Here is a 16,339-nt window from a genome sequence, read left to right as displayed (position 1 = left end):
AAGTCCTGAAAAAGTTTCTGATGCACTTACACAATCAGGTGTCTACCAAACACTAACAGTACCAGCAGAGGTTTAAAGAATGGGTCAGCCAGACTGATCATTCTTGCTCCATTTGAGGCAGGCTGCCACATGATACTTCAAAGGCAACACTGTCAAACTCTATATTCTTACAGCGACAATTTAATGTGCTGTATAAGAATGAAAGGCTGGTGGCACATTTATTAAGCGCCACGGTGGAGTTACAGCTTGAGGAGTTATTAGGTCAGCATCAGAATGGGAAAATGGGAAGGAAAAAATAAAGCAGGAGAGAGCTCATGGAGAATGGTTCGGGGTAGCATGAAGCAGTGGCTCTCGATGCTACCAGGAACAATTACACTTATAAAAAATTAAAGAACTTGGTATACTACAATATAAGCAACTGACAATGGCTGGGATTCTGTCTGAGCAACATGACATTCTTTTGGAATCAAGTCTACATTAGAATTGACTATATGACAATTAGAAATAATTGGCAAACCTGTCATCCTAGCTTATTTTCACATATATTTCCGTAGGAAAGCTGCCTCCCCATAACATCATAATCAGAAGATACTGGCCTTTTGTGTAGCTTTAATGAGGTGACTATGACAGGAGGTCATCACTGAAGCTTTTCTGAGACTTTTCTCCCCTGACATATACTGAAACAGCAAACTGCAAATTTAATATTAAAGATACCCATAGGTGGCTTCTAGGAAGAATTTGAGATGGCATAAACAATTGGTAATCTGCATAAGAACAGAATAGCAGTACAAAACAGATATTCAAATTATCACTTAATTTTGTTTCTTGTTTATCTTTACCATCCTGGGGTTCTGTCGCTCCTTTTCCAGCTACATGCATGCAGTCTGCCATAATGATTAAGAATCGATTAGCAAGCACAGAAGGCTGAATGTGGGCCATGCACGGCTCTCAGCAGTTGGGCCTGGGACATGCTTTGACATATTGCCTTGCTCCCTGCCACCTGCAGTCAGCCACTCTGTTCAATGGAGTGTGTAATGACAGCCTACATTTCTGAAAAGACACTGCAAGCCAATATTTTAATCCTTAAGAAATAATCACAGGATTAATATTCTCAAAATGTCTTTCATGAAAGAAGAATATCTTTCATAAAGACCTAAAACGTAATTCCAGATATTGTCAAGATTTTTAAACAGCATAAAAAATGTGAGAAAGAACCAAATGCACTGTAACACTGAATATATTCGCACATCTCACAAAAACAAATTCTTTGAAGGCAATACCATATTTGGATGTTCTTCAAATATTTTGCATCACCTTATTTCCAAATATTTTTAGTGTGGGTAATGTTTTCTGTAAGAGGTAAAGCATTCATGTTTCCATCTGAAAATGTGTTGAATTTTACGTTATCTGTGAAATTTAAACCAGCCTCAGAGAAAAAAGCAGTGTGGAAGATTTGCCCACAGATCCTCACTGCATGGGCTGGCCAGCCATGGATGACATCCCTGACTAAACTGCACGATTCTTAGAGCTCCCTTATATGATTTTCTGTTTCTTAATGTGACTCATAATGGTTTCTCCACAGTTACATTAATTTTTAATCACAAACTCCTACACTGTTGATTGAATTCCCCAGCACTGCTAATGGCCTTTCTTGTAATATTCATTCACTTAAAATATGAATGCAGATGCCACATCTTATTTTTTCAAAGAAAACCTGTTTAAAGCCAAAAGCAAAATAATAGTTGCATAGATGTTAGGCCATAGCAGGTGACTGTGTAATCAGCCTTCCACCAGAAAATTCTTAAAATCTCAGCTTGAAAAATAATGGCTCCTTTAAGGGGAAAAAAATCCACCGTAATTATTTGTAGGATGCATAATATATTCTTTAACATGAATTTTCATTCACAGCTCCATCACATCACATGGTTGAACTGAAACAAAACCAAAGGCCTGTATAGTTGTTTTATATGGGTTACTTCTAATCATATTTTTAAAGTATGAATTTATAATGAAACCTCATGAAGGCATGTCTTTGCAACCTTAGTTAAGAGTAAGTAATAAAGTGAGATCTTCTTACTCATTTCTTAAAACCAACACGAAGACTAAAATAACAACGAAAAGGCAGGTTACAAGATTATGGGTGATTCCTACTAAGGAAGCTTTAAAATAAAACCACAAGACACCCAATGTCTGGCTTCTTAACTAATTTTCCTTTGTTCACAATTGATCCATTCAATTACTTGTTTCTCAGAATCTGTTATTATAATGTTAATACTGGCACACACCTCTGAGCTGACAGTTTGGCCCTATGTATCCAGGACAGCATCTCCATTCTAATGAGGTGACTATCTTATGTTGCATCCTATAGACAGCATTGGACATCTTCTGAGATCTGGAGAGAAGAGCAACACAATTATTTGCTTCATGTTAAGATAGACTCAGGTCTTATAAAGTACTTAGAATAATACCTGGAATGCAATAACCATTTAGTTTTGGTACTACTATAAAATCATAAACCTATCATCAGTATTAATTTCAAAATAGCCAACAGGATTTCTTTGAATATACAACAAAAAATGAGTGGTTTTATTTAATAAACTAGCATTTTAATTTAATAACTATCATTGCATTTTCTAAAGATATGAAAGTTTTTCTTTGCATAATATTTTCTAGCCATATCAATGAAGAACTTACTTTAATTCCATATTTAAAGCATGATATTAGAATATTTTATCCACTTCCTGTCATAACACTTCCTAAATGACTGTAGCTAAAAAGAGTTCCATTTCCAGTAAATAAATCAAGCCACGTGAAATAAGTTATATTGGTGAACAAATTGAAAATAGAATAACTTCTCTCATTTCAACCTTTATCTTTTAATTTTTCAAGATGCAAAGTTACAACACTTGAACTAAAGAACTGAAATAATTCATGAACAGCACTCAGTTGTAGGCTCTTCATGTATGTGGATCTAAGTTGTAAGTATACTATACTATCATTAACCATGAGACCCCACTGAACAGATGATATTTACCAAACAGGTGTATGATACAGGTAGACATGATCCTACTTAATTATCATGTTACATCTATAATAATGATATCATGACTCTGATCTACTGATCTACATAAATAATAGAGAGATAAATAAAACTCATTTAAATGTCTATATGTAAAATTGATGGAACTGGAATTTTAACCTGGCTTATTTGAGCGGGGGCTATGCTCCAGAAATTTGTCACAGTCAACCCTTGTGACCTATTCAAGAGTTGTGCAGAAAAAAAGTGCATTACTTGATTTTCAGCTTCTGCCATAACATGACAGATAGGTCAGTATGTCAGGGCTTGCTCCTTAATAGCAGAATAAGCTACAAGATTCTTTCCAGCCCTGAAAGTATGCGAAGTCATTCATGTACATCCATTTCAATGAATTATATTCAATAAGCAATTCTGTTGGAGGAAACACCATCTCTAGCGCAACTACTAAAGTGAAGTAAGAAATGAAAATGGTTTTATTTGGTTTGTGGGATTGACTCCAGAACTTAGAACGTTGTCAAATCATGGTTGAGTATCAATGTTCCTGATCTGGCAAATCAAATGTCTGTTGCACATGGTGTTGATAAGATAAAGAAAAAGCAGACAACTATTGTATAAATACTGAAACCAGGGATGAATGGAAGGACCCATTCATGGGTACAAATGACAAGAAAGAGGAATAAAGCTAAAGCAGCTGGGTTTAGAAAAGAGTAAAGAGCAGGAGAAGAGCCTACCTTGAACCTAGTATATGATTACTAGGTTACTGTGGTAATGTTTTCATTACTGAAGAATTAGCAATGTGTTCTTTGTGCCTTTACAAGAAAATTGTCAGAAAGACAAATGGCTGAAAGCAGGGCCACAGCTTTTTCTCTCAAATCCCTAAGATGCACTTAGTTCTCTGGACCATGAATCCTAGTCCTCAAGGGACTCCGAAACACGTGGATTTTATGTGTCCTTACTGTGCACTGTTCCACATTGCTGATGTATCAGCTTCATTTCCTGAGTTATTTGTATGATAATTTGAGTCATATTACTCTCTTGTCTTCCACAGCAATGCTAGTTTTTATTACAGGCACTTTATGAAATCTCTAGTCAAGCTACAGTCGCCATATGGATTCAGATAATTTATCAAGCACTCAGCCTTACATTTTATGACAATGATATATGTGTGTGTATATATATTATTATACATTATATATAATATATACATAATATAAAATATTCATATATGTAACGAACAACATAGTCACTAAGATAGACAAAAGAAGAGCTGCTTCCCCAAATACAAAGCCAAGTTATATATGGACTTCTTTCTTAGCTAGAATAAAAAAAATTAGTAACTCTTTATTATTATTATCATTTATTACAATTTATTCGATTTGTATCCTGGCTATGTCCTCCTCCCTCATCTCCCAATCCCACCCTCTCTCCCTCTTCTCCCCCATGTCCCTCCCCTAGTCCACTGGTAGGTGAAGTCCTCCTCTCCTTCCCTCTGACCCTAGCTTATCAGGTCTCATCAGGACTGTCTCCATTGTCTTCCTCTGCAGCCTGGCAAGGCTGCTCTACCATGTTTCTCTTCAGATCGTATAAATCTTTCACCTTTTACTAAATCTTTTAAATATCTATGTATATCATAAGGATCTAAGCCAAGGGTTTGTTGACTAGGTTACAAAAGTGATATAAGTTACTATAGAACGAGAAGATTAACACTCCCTAAGCACATGATACCAGGCAGTAAGCTACGTACACAACCGCATTAGTTCACATGATTTCCAAAGCAAATAAACAACACAAAAAAAACAAGACATTTTTACTTACTAAAGGTCATGTGTCTAATATACTAAAAGGACCCTCCACCCAGCCATATATGGATTACTATCCATATATATTTCCAGTCATGCAAAGTGTTTATTTTCAGAAAATATTGCATACCTCTGGGAACAGTGTCCACTGGGCCAGCCACAGGATCCTCTTCCATTTGGTAAATAAGAGCTATGAGTGTCCAGTATCGGTGTTGGGGATAATCTGGTATGTACGTGAGCACACCAGTTCCTGAGTGAGAAATCATTATTGGCAGAAAAAATACTCATTGTTAGTAATATTTTTGTAAAAATATTGTTTACACTTTAACATATTTTGGCCAATTTATCATTTAGATACTTTGAAAAGTATTTATCAACTAATTTTTAATATCCATATAGAAAAGAAAATGAACATTTTTCGCTGTACCCAAGGATATTTAAAGAAACACTATATGATGAAATTAATCAGAACTAAATTAGAGCCTGCATTTTGTTATTTTAAGACAAAAATCCAAGACTGCTCTTATGTTACTTAAGTGTTTGTACTGAGCACAAAGACTCAGATCTAGTTCTATTACTTTGAGTAGTATATGATAAGATATAAGCAAACAAATTGAATCATATATAGAAAGACAGAAATAAATAATAAATCATGAATATATAAATATAAAACATAAGACTGTTATTATCATCTAATATGCTGTAAACACAAAATATTCTTGATAAAATTTTAAGAATCAAGCAATATAATTAAGTTCATCTTATTTTTACAATTTATGGTAAATTAATTTAATATTCCACTAAGTAGAAAACACTTCTGTGTACCAACAGCAAATTTAAAAAGATCCTATTTGAAGTAGCAAATGGTAAGAAAAATGTGCTTCCCAATAAACCAACAAAAGCAGTCTAAGATTCAGCATAAAGGAAAATCAACTAGTTGTAATAATTCATGAAGAAACCCAACATAAGCATATCACAATTATCTATAATGGCAGGTATTTAAAAAATAAAACATAAGCTTTCGTGGGGTCTTAAACCAGATTATTCCATAAGCTAGCTGCATAGAGTTTTGTCCTAGACAAAGCAGAGTGTCAGGTAATATGCATGTATTTATGAAATATTTATTTCATGGTATGCGTGTATCTATAAAAACCATGTTTTTGTATAAGTTGTATAATGGACTATATGGTCCTGTGCTTCTTGTGACATGAGCCCAATAGAGAGCCTAGCGCTTTGCTGAGAGCAGCTTTCAAATCACAGCAAAATAGATTGTGTCCACAAAGGAAGAATACCTTCAGAATGATATAGAAATGAATTTTTTGATAAGAAGTGGTTAAATATGTATGGAAAATTCATACAATGGGGGACAAGGAAGCCATATAAAAGAGAGAGTCAACAGAAGGTGTTCCTAAGTCCAACAGTCGAGTCTGGATGCTAGAATAACAGTATCTGTTTCTTAGCACAAAGACAAACAAGCAAAACCAATAACCTCAGAAAATAAATAGGGACTACACACAGCAAAATTCCACTAAATAGAATAGTTAATGGATTCATAGATGCCATGGGTGGGATTAGGAAGTTATTAAACGTGATAAATATTTAATTAGAACAGTAGCACAATGTGTGCATGCAACCCTGCATAGAGTGTGCACCAGCATTCTGGACATTATCAAAATGCATCCAATAAACTAAAAAGCCGTAAGGACATCTGATGCAGAGCAGACTGTTGAAAGAACAGTAATGAAAATCTGAAGAGTGTGAGGAGAGAGATGAGGACAGAATTTGATAAAAAGAAAGATATTCTCTAAGTTTAATTTTTTTCAAAGAATGTCTAAGATGCTGATTTGAATTCTTAGAGGACAAATCCAAAGTAGAGCCTGACTTAGGTATGTCTCATGAAAATTCCAAAAGAGAATATGCAGAAAGAAAAAAATATACTATTTATTTGATTGATTGAATAACCTTTCCTTCCTGGCATTTGGATATGTGTCTTATAGCTATGACAGGGAGGCTACTTCCATGAAATCTCAGCAATATGGCTGTATAAAAAAGACCCAAATAATGTCAAGACTGGTTGACATGCTAACACGAATGGAGGAAATCCCATAGAGATGAAGAGGTACAGGTAATTAACAACTGCTGAGAGAGGAGAAATTAGTCTTCCACAGAGAGGAGGTTTTAATTGGTTTTTAAAATACCAATTGATCATCCCTAAATACTTATACATACAAGCAATACTAAATGAACTTAGCAGGTTGTGTGTGTGTGTATTACTACACATGTAACGACAGTAATTAAAGAAAGAGGCCATCCTCCCTAGCAGATCCAAGGCTCTGAGTTGGCTCACACCAAATCCATACAAAAGGCCAGTCCTGCTGATCCAAAGCTGCAGGGATCTCCATGACACAGGGCAACAACAGGATAGCTGAGAGGAGTCCCAGAGAAGACGCAATGTTGATGGTGTCACAGAAGCCAGAAACCTCAAACCAGACCATGAAATCATTGCAATGAACATTTGAAAGGGCAAGTGTGTGGACAGAGGGCTAGACTGCTGGACTCACTGTGACACACGACAGCTTCCACGATAAGATATTGTCTATATTTTTTGTTATTGTTATTGTTTGTTAGTTTGTGGGGTTTTTATTTGGGGAGGAAGTTGCAAGGGCAAAGGGTGGATGTGAGGAAATGGAGAAATGAGTGGGACTGGGTGAATGACATGAAACTAATAAAGAATCAATAAAAAATTAAAATAAATAAATTAATTAAAAGAAAAGAGGCCAATAACATGAGAGCAAATTGTCAGATGTAGTTATGAGAGATGTTAGAGGGAGGAAATGGAGGGGCATAGTATAGTCATATTTTAATTAAAAATAAAATGAAGCTAGAAAACAAAACATGCTGGAAAGCATGGCAATAGGTGAGCTGACAAGAAAGACTATCATAGATAGAGAACATTGAGAAAACGTTATGTTTGGATGCCAGTAAAAAATAAACTAATAAGAGGAGGAAACATCATTTCCAAGAATTCTAGACACTTTTAAGAGACCAAGACTGAGAATCCACAAGAAAAGAACAAAATCGTATCATAAAATTTCTGAAAATATGGGGCAAGAAAGTTTTCTTTGTTAGGTAAGTCATCCTGACTGAAAACAAAAGAAAGAAAATTCAAAGTAAAACTGTACAATAGATCAAATGGATGTTAGTGTCACCTATAGAAATAGATTCCACATATCCTCAGAGCCTATAAAGCCCATTCTAAAGCAGATCACATTTTATTCCAAAGAAGTCTTAACAAACACAAAATAATTTTCTAAAAAGCTTAATTCTAAAGCCTGTTGTGTATTATTGTATCTGTTTGATGTAGCTTTGTTTTCAGTACAGTTTAACCTGTGTCACAGGATGGTGAGACTAAGTGAGTTAACATATATGAGGCATATTTTTGAGAACTATAAAGAAATGGTTTTGTGGATATACACATATGTATTATGTACAAATAGGTATGACTCCTTTCTAATGACCTAATAAATCCCTCTAAACTATAATTGCTTCTGTGTTCCCAATCAATAGTTTCCAGAAAACAAATACAGAAGGCTGTCATCATTACCTATGCTTGATTCAAATGACAGAGGGTGGCAATCAGGACTGTTATAGTATTTAAAAGGTCTTTATAGTCATGAGAAATCATACACCTGATTATTCTTAACATGTTACATAGTATTTCATAAGGATTATCAAGGGAAAGAAGTCCTTTATCAAATCTAAATTTGAAAGAGTGAAATGTCATGCTGTTTACTACTCATTAATGAGAAGATGCAAAGAAAGTTGTATGGTTTGAGCTTGGTAAAAATGAAAACCATGTATCTACATTTAGTAAAATGATCATGTCAGGCAAACCACACAGAGAACTTTAGGTGTGTTATAATCAGCTGTGTATAGTCCAAACCAGCATCACATTTCAGCACATGTCATCTGCTGTAAACAAATGCTTTATTTCCAGGCAGATATAATAATTTCTGTTGGTGCTTCTTTTTCTTTCATGTAGTTTACATAAGTACAGTTTCAAATGTTTCACAAATTTTTATGGATGTTAAACCTATAGTGAAATGTTGATACTTTAATCTTCAGGCTTTAAGAAGGAATGCCTCAGCCAGATCTGGTGGCACATGTCACAGCTCTCAGGAGGCAGAGACAAAGTGGGTCGAGTATAGCCGGAGCCGTTACAGAGAGAAACCCTACTTTGAAACATGCCTCCTCCGGCACTGTCAGCCCACCCCTCAGAAGGAGGAGCCTCTGCACACTCACAATTGCAGTTAAGATTGGTGGTGAGCACCATAAACATGCTCTCTGGAGTGGGATAGAATGATAGAATGGCGACTGCAATTACATTTTCAGGGACAGATCAGGATGGCACCCAGCCTGCAGGGTCAGAGTTGCAGTGTGTGATGTTCTTAAGGTGATGGAATTTGCCAGGTGCGGTATTCTCGGTGTGATGGCAGTTATCATGTACAGAATTCGCATCATGATATGAGAAGAGAATTAGCCAAGTTGTCCCCATTCCATAATATTCCAGGAGTTTGCTTTTTGAATGGAACTTATTTTCTAGTTTTAACCAGTAATAAAGTACTATTAAAATGCAGCACACAGAATTACAGACAAATCACACACACTCTGTGGTCAAACTGTGGTGTGATCTTTTAAAACAATTTACAGAGTTTTATTTTTCTTTTACTCTGATTTTCTTCGGACTATAATCTCAGCAGAGTGTTGCAGCTGGATTCCAGTCCAGCAGGGGTCAGGCTTTCCCAGGCAGCAAACAGTGCAGGTTAGATGTGTGATGTCTGCTTTTCTGATTAACTGACTCGTCCTTCCTGCCAACTGACTCTTTTAGCATGTCTTCCTAAATAATATATTATTAACTTATACCTTTATAATTAGAAAAGCAAACTGTGTAAGAATACAAACGTTTCTCACTTAATTATCTGATCTGAATAAGCACTTGTCAGTTGCTAGCATTTTAAATGCACGTGCTTATAAGAACCATGACAAGAAATAGAAAAGTAATAAAAGTCTGTGCTTAGTGGGGGATACAAAAATGCGGGTAACACTCTAGTGTTTGTTTTCACTGGCAGCAGCATGATGGAAGCATCTGTACGTTTAGTGTAATGATGTTTCTGGAAGTCTGCATTTCTGGAATAATCTTCGGATGTCTGAATGTCCTCAGGCTTAACTGTAACTTTTAAATACTGTGTGGACTTAGGACATCAGGAAAAATAGAGACTTGTCTGGACAAGCTTTTATATCTGCCCATCCCCCAACCCCTGCCACAATAACTATCATATCTTTTCCCACCATCCCTCACAGGTCACTCCGACTGGAGCAAAGAAAGCTCTTTGCTCATATAAACTCTGTATCACATCACTAAAATCATGAACATTTTCACTTCTTTTGTTACTCCTTTTCAACAGTTTTCTCCTTCTCTCTGTAGACTACTCACATCTATGCTTTCTGTGGCTATTAAATTGAAGGCTGTCATGCAGGCATCTGCCACTATCAGACCATTAAACAGTGGGATCTCTCCAGTTTCATTGTGTGTTTTGACACACTTCTGCCAGTCTAGAACTTGGCATGTGAGAGTCAGGAGTTCAAGGTCAACCTTGTCAGTATAGCAAGTTGAAGGCCAACCTGAGCTACATAAAACCCCCTTGCCTTAATTCTTAGTTTAGACACTGCGTTCAGTACCATCCACACCCGTGACTTGAAATATTCCTCTGCCCTGAGCTCTTATGGCTCATCTGAGTTCTTATATGTTCCTCTTTCTGTTCCAAGCAATGAATAGAACTACTAGTAAAACAGGCAAAGTTCCCGATTTCATGAAAAGTAAAAAGACACAACTCTCTGCAGACACAGGAGAGTGCTATAAAGGAAAAGCACAGGTGAGTAAAGAATGGGACAGTGAGCCAGAGGGCTCACATCAGGCTGCCAGAGAGGGTCTGTTTAAAGACGTGATGCCAAAATTAAGGCTGAAAGAGGAAAAGGAGTCCTTTATTCAAAACACTTATGGAGGAATATTTTAAAAAATCCGAAGATCCTGGCAGGATTGAGGAGAACTCATTCATTTCCCTAGTATCTGAGCTCAGAGGACTCCACGTGGGTGTCGTGAGCTTGAAGAGAGATGATGAGACTCCATATTCCCCCAGATTTTGAGAAACACTTCTCTGAGAATTCTGAATGTGTTTTGCAACGCACAACTGACCAGTCAGTAACTATTTCCAATGCACTATTTAAGCCAGTTTAATTTCATTTGCATTTTAAGCTCACAGAGTGTACGAAGATAAATTTTAAGAAAGTATGACACACACACACACACAAAAAGAAAGTATGACACAATCCCCCTTTCATGTCAATAGTTAAAATGTTCATTTTAGGCATCATAAAGGGAACCACTATGTGCAATGACGAGCATTAACCTGACCTTGATGCTTAAACGAACTGTCACCATGTGGAACGTGGGTCACAGGACGGGGTTAGATGTGTGACTGGTGATATAGAAGGGCAGGGTGAGGACAAGATGAGGAGAGCCAGAGTGACACAGAGTGAGAAGAGACTGGCTGATAGATCAGAATAAGTCTGAATGGAGAGGAAAGTGTAGAGGATGTTCTGAGGCCTCCCTTATGGAACCTGTTTAATTCACCAAGATGGCAGCAATTGGGATCCTTGTGCATAGCAGGTGGGGTTGGGGGAAAAGTTAAACAGGTAGCTGGACCTACACATAATTCCATCTCTAATCCTCAGCCAAGGCTTACTGGCCCCATTTAGAATAGTTAGCCTGTCTGCCCCAATTCGCTCTCCCTGGCTTCATTCACACAGATGTTAGTTACATTAGACAAGGAGAGGTCACAATTGACTGGATTTCCTCCTCATAGCTGTCGCCTGTGCCTGGGGTCTTAAGAGGGTGCAGCATGGAGGAAGTTTTGGTAACTAAGTTTTCCTATGATCACAATGCTGGGGGTACATTGGTTGTCCAGCAAATGTCTATCCTACATATAAGTGCCCCAGTTCTAATTTATTCATTTTGTGCCTGTTTTAATGTGCTCAGTCATTTACAAACATTCCTTCTGCCAGACAGGAAACCCCAGATCTGATGTAGCTGACAGCTTCCAGAGTGCTAAAAGAGAACCAAGTCAGACACAAATAATCCAGAAGAATCCTGGAGAAAAGATTATCTAGGCAAAGATAGTAGATAGAAAAGATTATCTAGGCAAAGATAATAATAGAAAAGACTATCCTAGGCACAATTATTATTTTTTTTTACTAAGAATTATTATAAAATTCTAAGAATGACAGAGTGATAAAGGTATGATGTCTTTATCCCAGATCAACCAATGTTTATTTTCACTGAGAAATACTTTTTGGGAATAGCTCTCCTCACACATGAACCCTTACATCTCACACTCTCTTTTCCAGTTTTCCTACATACCCTATATCACCCAGGCTGGAGCACAGTATGATTATTTATCATGTACCTGATATAACAGAGATTTAAATAACACTAAGCATGGGTCCCTACTTGCAATGAATTTATGAGTTTTTTTATAAAAAAAAAAATCCTTCTTTGAGCCAGGTATGGTATTACACTCCTTTAATCCTAGCTCTCAGAGGCAGAGGCAGATGGATCTCTGTAAGTTTGAGGCCAGCCTGGTTGAGAATGGAAAGAAGGAAGGAAGGAAGGAAGGAAGGAAGGAAGGAAGGAAGGAATCTTTGTTGTAAGTGCAGTGATAACAGATGGGGAACCACAGAGGGCATTAGAGAGACTGCCTAGCAGCCTGAGAAGGCTGCCATTGGGAATAAAAGGAATAAATAACAGGAAAAGAGCATGCTGTCTGGACAGATAGAGAGAAAAAAGAAGGTACAATATAGTGTGTACCAAAGAATCACAATTTGGGCAGGCAAAAAGCGGCTGAATATGAGGCTGAGGACAAAAATGTAAGGTTATGTGAGTAACTGGGCGAGGAACCCGAAATACATTCTTCAGGCAGCCAAGAGCCCTTGGAGATTCACAAGCAGAGAGATGAGGGGCTTGCTCTATCTTCCACTTGAGATGATGGCCTCTCTCCTGGTGAAGGAGAGAGGAGCTTGCCACCAAGCTCTGAGGACAGCTCATCTCTGCCCTTAGATACAGTAACCAAATGACTTTAGGTCAATCACTTAGCCTCTCTAGAAAGGCACCATGAAAGAATCTTCTCTTTGTTATGAAATTCTTTTTATGTGTAATGGTTAACTGGGTCAAACACACACACATACACACATACAAAAGAGAGAGGGGGGAGGGAGAGAGGACATATAAGTGTTTGCTGTTATTATTGTTAATCAAATAAAAAGAAGAAAACCTTCTTTTAACTGGACTTTCTATTGGTCTCTGTGTCTTGGGAGAAACCTGGCTGTTCTTTCACACTACTGTCATTTGGATGACCTAATGAGTAGGATATCTTAGACCAAGTAGAGAAGATTAATAAAGAGAGACACAGGTTCCCCAGGACTACAAACAATACAATCTCTAAATCAGTTGTTACTTTACTATGGAACAACTGGAGATTTTTATCAGGGAATCCACAGAAAAAGTGCTGTTCAACTAGTTGTATTTCATATGTGGTTCTCTGGAAACATACATTGAATTCTGAGAAATTCAATATACACATTAATTCTTACTTTTTGTAGTAAATATTCCATACAGGTAAGATGTTCAAATTCTTTGTCTGTTCAAAGCCTTGAAGATTGCCAAGCACATGATGGACACTCATAAACAATGGCCAAATAAAAAAGTCTTCCCAAGTGTTGCGAGCAAGGGACGTAGCTAAAATGACTAGTGTTAGTTCAAAATCTAATGCCATTCTAATGTCAAGTCTAATATTTATTTATAAAATGGTTAAATAGTAATTTTAATTATGATACATACTTCTAGTATAAGTGGTTCTTTACTTTAATTATATTTTCATTTGCTGTATTGATTTTTTCCTATTACAAGAACTCTCCCAATTGCAGACAGATGAAAAGCTCACAATCATTTTCTATGAATGTTCGGGAGTTCTATTGCAATTAAAGATAATTGAATTAAAGTCATTAATAAAGCATGGTAAATAGAAATGATAAATGTAAGCAGTTTAGAAGAGATTCTTAATAGACACCATTTATCGTTTTTGTTTAGTAAGGAACTTCTTACTAAGGAGGGTGTGTGTTAACAGCTGTACATAAAGTCCACTCACCCAGGTTAAACATGACCAGTAGGCAGCACTTGTTTCACAGTTAATTTGGGTTATTCCAAAGTCTGAGTGAATTTCTAGCTAAAATCACACGTATCTGTATATCTGTAAAGTTTTATGAGCCTAAAATGCTATAAGTAAACAGACTAATAAAAACTCAGACACATGGCGCCGGCTTTTACTTTCTAGCCTTTTGCTTCTGATATTATTTAGTCAACAACTTTCTCAAAACATCTTTCACACAGTAGGAGTGAACCACTAATTTTAGGTTAAATTTTATTGTCTTTTATTGGTATAATGTCTAACTCAATTTAGTCACAAAGCTATTTCACCATGGGTAAAATTATTTATAAGGTTGGCTTATGCCTCTAAATATGCAGGTGACCAACTCATATGTAATTAAAACCTTCAATTGCTTAGGTGTGTGTTTTCTCTGTGGTTCATTTTTGGGCCCATTTGAGACTTTTCTTACAATGCTCATTTAAACTTAGTCTTATTTTACCCCAACAATTCGAATCGCTGTCACCTGAAATCAAGCTGAGAAGCAAACTTTCAGCTTGCTGTGTTGCTCCTGACAGGTGTGACGCCATGCGATAACTTAAATGTGACCTGCTGGCACCTGTTCTTTGAGCCGAGAACATCTAAGTTCTCCTAACCGAATGTTCCACAATAACCTTTCACAGTGGCATGTGGGTGTGGTTCTCACTGCCTTGGTGGAGCCACTCATGATCCTGAGCAGCCACAATCGGAAAAGTGAAGGGAGTTCAACCATTTGTCCTTCTCTCATCTCTTCCCGAAGGCTATGCCTGCAAATTTTGAAACCACAACTACAATCTGATGTTACCAAGAAGTACCGTGAGCATGAAGGACGGCAGACTTCTAGCATTTGCTTGTCTATAGAGAGACAGAACAAACAAGAACAGAATGTTTCTTACTTTCCTCTAGTTGTTTCAAAACTGGATTTTTGATAGTTGGTCCTCTGATTTCCTCTGCTGTCACTTCTGCTGAGCTGTGTTCCCCTTGGAGACCTGTTTCCCATGTCTCCAACCGACTTGGGGGAGATTGCCTGTTGATTGGCGTTTCTGGAAAAACTCTGAAGGAATTTCAGCGTGGCATTAGCAAGCATCACCGTTTCTGCTCCAGGGCTGAGCTTGACGGTGGGTTTGCTCTGGAGAGAAAGCGGCAGCGATCCCACTTCTGTCTTCTCTATGGCAGAGGGTGTTTGGCTTCCCCTCCCCTCGGCAGGGATGCTTGTATCAGAGGGCTGCAGTGTTGATTGTAGAAGAGTGTCTTCAGAAGATCTCTCCTCGGGAGCTGCAGCTGCCTTATTGGGAGGTTTCTCGGTGGCCAAGAGCAGTTGGAGGCTCAGTACTTCACTTAGAGGAGCTGAAGTGGAGTTCAGAGTCAGTGGGGAGTTTTCATCCTCAGGTTCAGTCCATGAACGCTGGGTGTTTGTAAGCCCAAAGACCCTGCCCCATAAAATAGAAAGCAGGAAGAGCAACTTCATGGCTGTAGATTTAGGCACAAAAATTCATGTGAAATTGGGCGACAAAGTCGTTGCAGTCAGTCTCCCTGACAGCCACTTCTGTACTGACCGTGCTAAAACTGGCTTTTGACCATCTGATATGTACAGAGGAAACAGGTTTCTGTGTTTGCAGTGTGCTCAGGAAGTTCGTTTTCCTGTTTCTGTGGTTGTTCTGCGATCTGTGACCCTCCTAGGATGGATGGATGGATGTGGTGAAGGACCTCTGAGAAGCAGGCAATTATCACCAGGAAAAGCCAGGAGAAACCATGAAGCAACTTTCCGTTTCCCAGGTATGCTCAAGTCTTTCTGCCTTTGAAAAGAAACTTTCCATTGGCAGTGGAGAGTGGAATTCCCTTAGGCTCCAGGAAAGAGTTTAGTGTTTTGTTCTACTGCATCAGGAAAGCAAGAACAGATTTTGTCACGATTTTCTTCAGTGTGCCAAACCCAGAGAGCTGTGTTCAATGCACACAGGCACACACAAACACACACACTGCTAGCACTACTATGCCCTGTCCTGTTCCACTGGAAGGCTATGTTTTATTAATATGCCTTAGTTGGATCATTACTTAAAGCTAATATCAATAGTTATGAGTAATAAGAGAACTCTAAAACTTGAAAATATAAAGGCATATGAATAATTCATTTAAAGTTGTGATCTTAAAATTTTTTCCAGTGACACCAATAACAGAATTAATAATCAGAAGTTAGCCTCTGTACTTTT

At 37.5% G+C, this 16,339-nt stretch overlaps 1 protein-coding gene across 2 annotated transcripts in view; it reads right to left on the bottom strand.

Moving 5' to 3' along the window:
* Mmrn1 (multimerin 1) overlaps nt 1-15,683 on the bottom strand; it is a 51,694-nt gene extending 36,011 nt beyond the window's left edge. For both annotated transcript variants that reach the window (XM_060373904.1, XM_060373905.1), the window contains exons 1-3: nt 15,029-15,683; nt 4,967-5,086; nt 2,286-2,392 (exon numbers count right to left, since the gene is read on the bottom strand). In XM_060373904.1, the coding sequence (XP_060229887.1) occupies nt 2,286-2,392; nt 4,967-5,086; nt 15,029-15,600 (799 nt within the window). In that variant the 5' untranslated portion in view covers nt 15,601-15,683. The remainder of the gene's footprint in view (nt 1-2,285; nt 2,393-4,966; nt 5,087-15,028) is intronic.
* Between the last annotated feature and the right edge of the window lie 656 nt (nt 15,684-16,339).

The sequence above is a fragment of the Meriones unguiculatus genome, chromosome 21 (assembly GCF_030254825.1).
Source record: "Meriones unguiculatus strain TT.TT164.6M chromosome 21, Bangor_MerUng_6.1, whole genome shotgun sequence".
NCBI lineage: Eukaryota > Metazoa > Chordata > Mammalia > Rodentia > Muridae > Meriones > Meriones unguiculatus.
The sequence above is the reverse complement of the archived record's forward strand: the minus strand, read 5'-3'. Positions and strand labels throughout refer to the sequence as shown.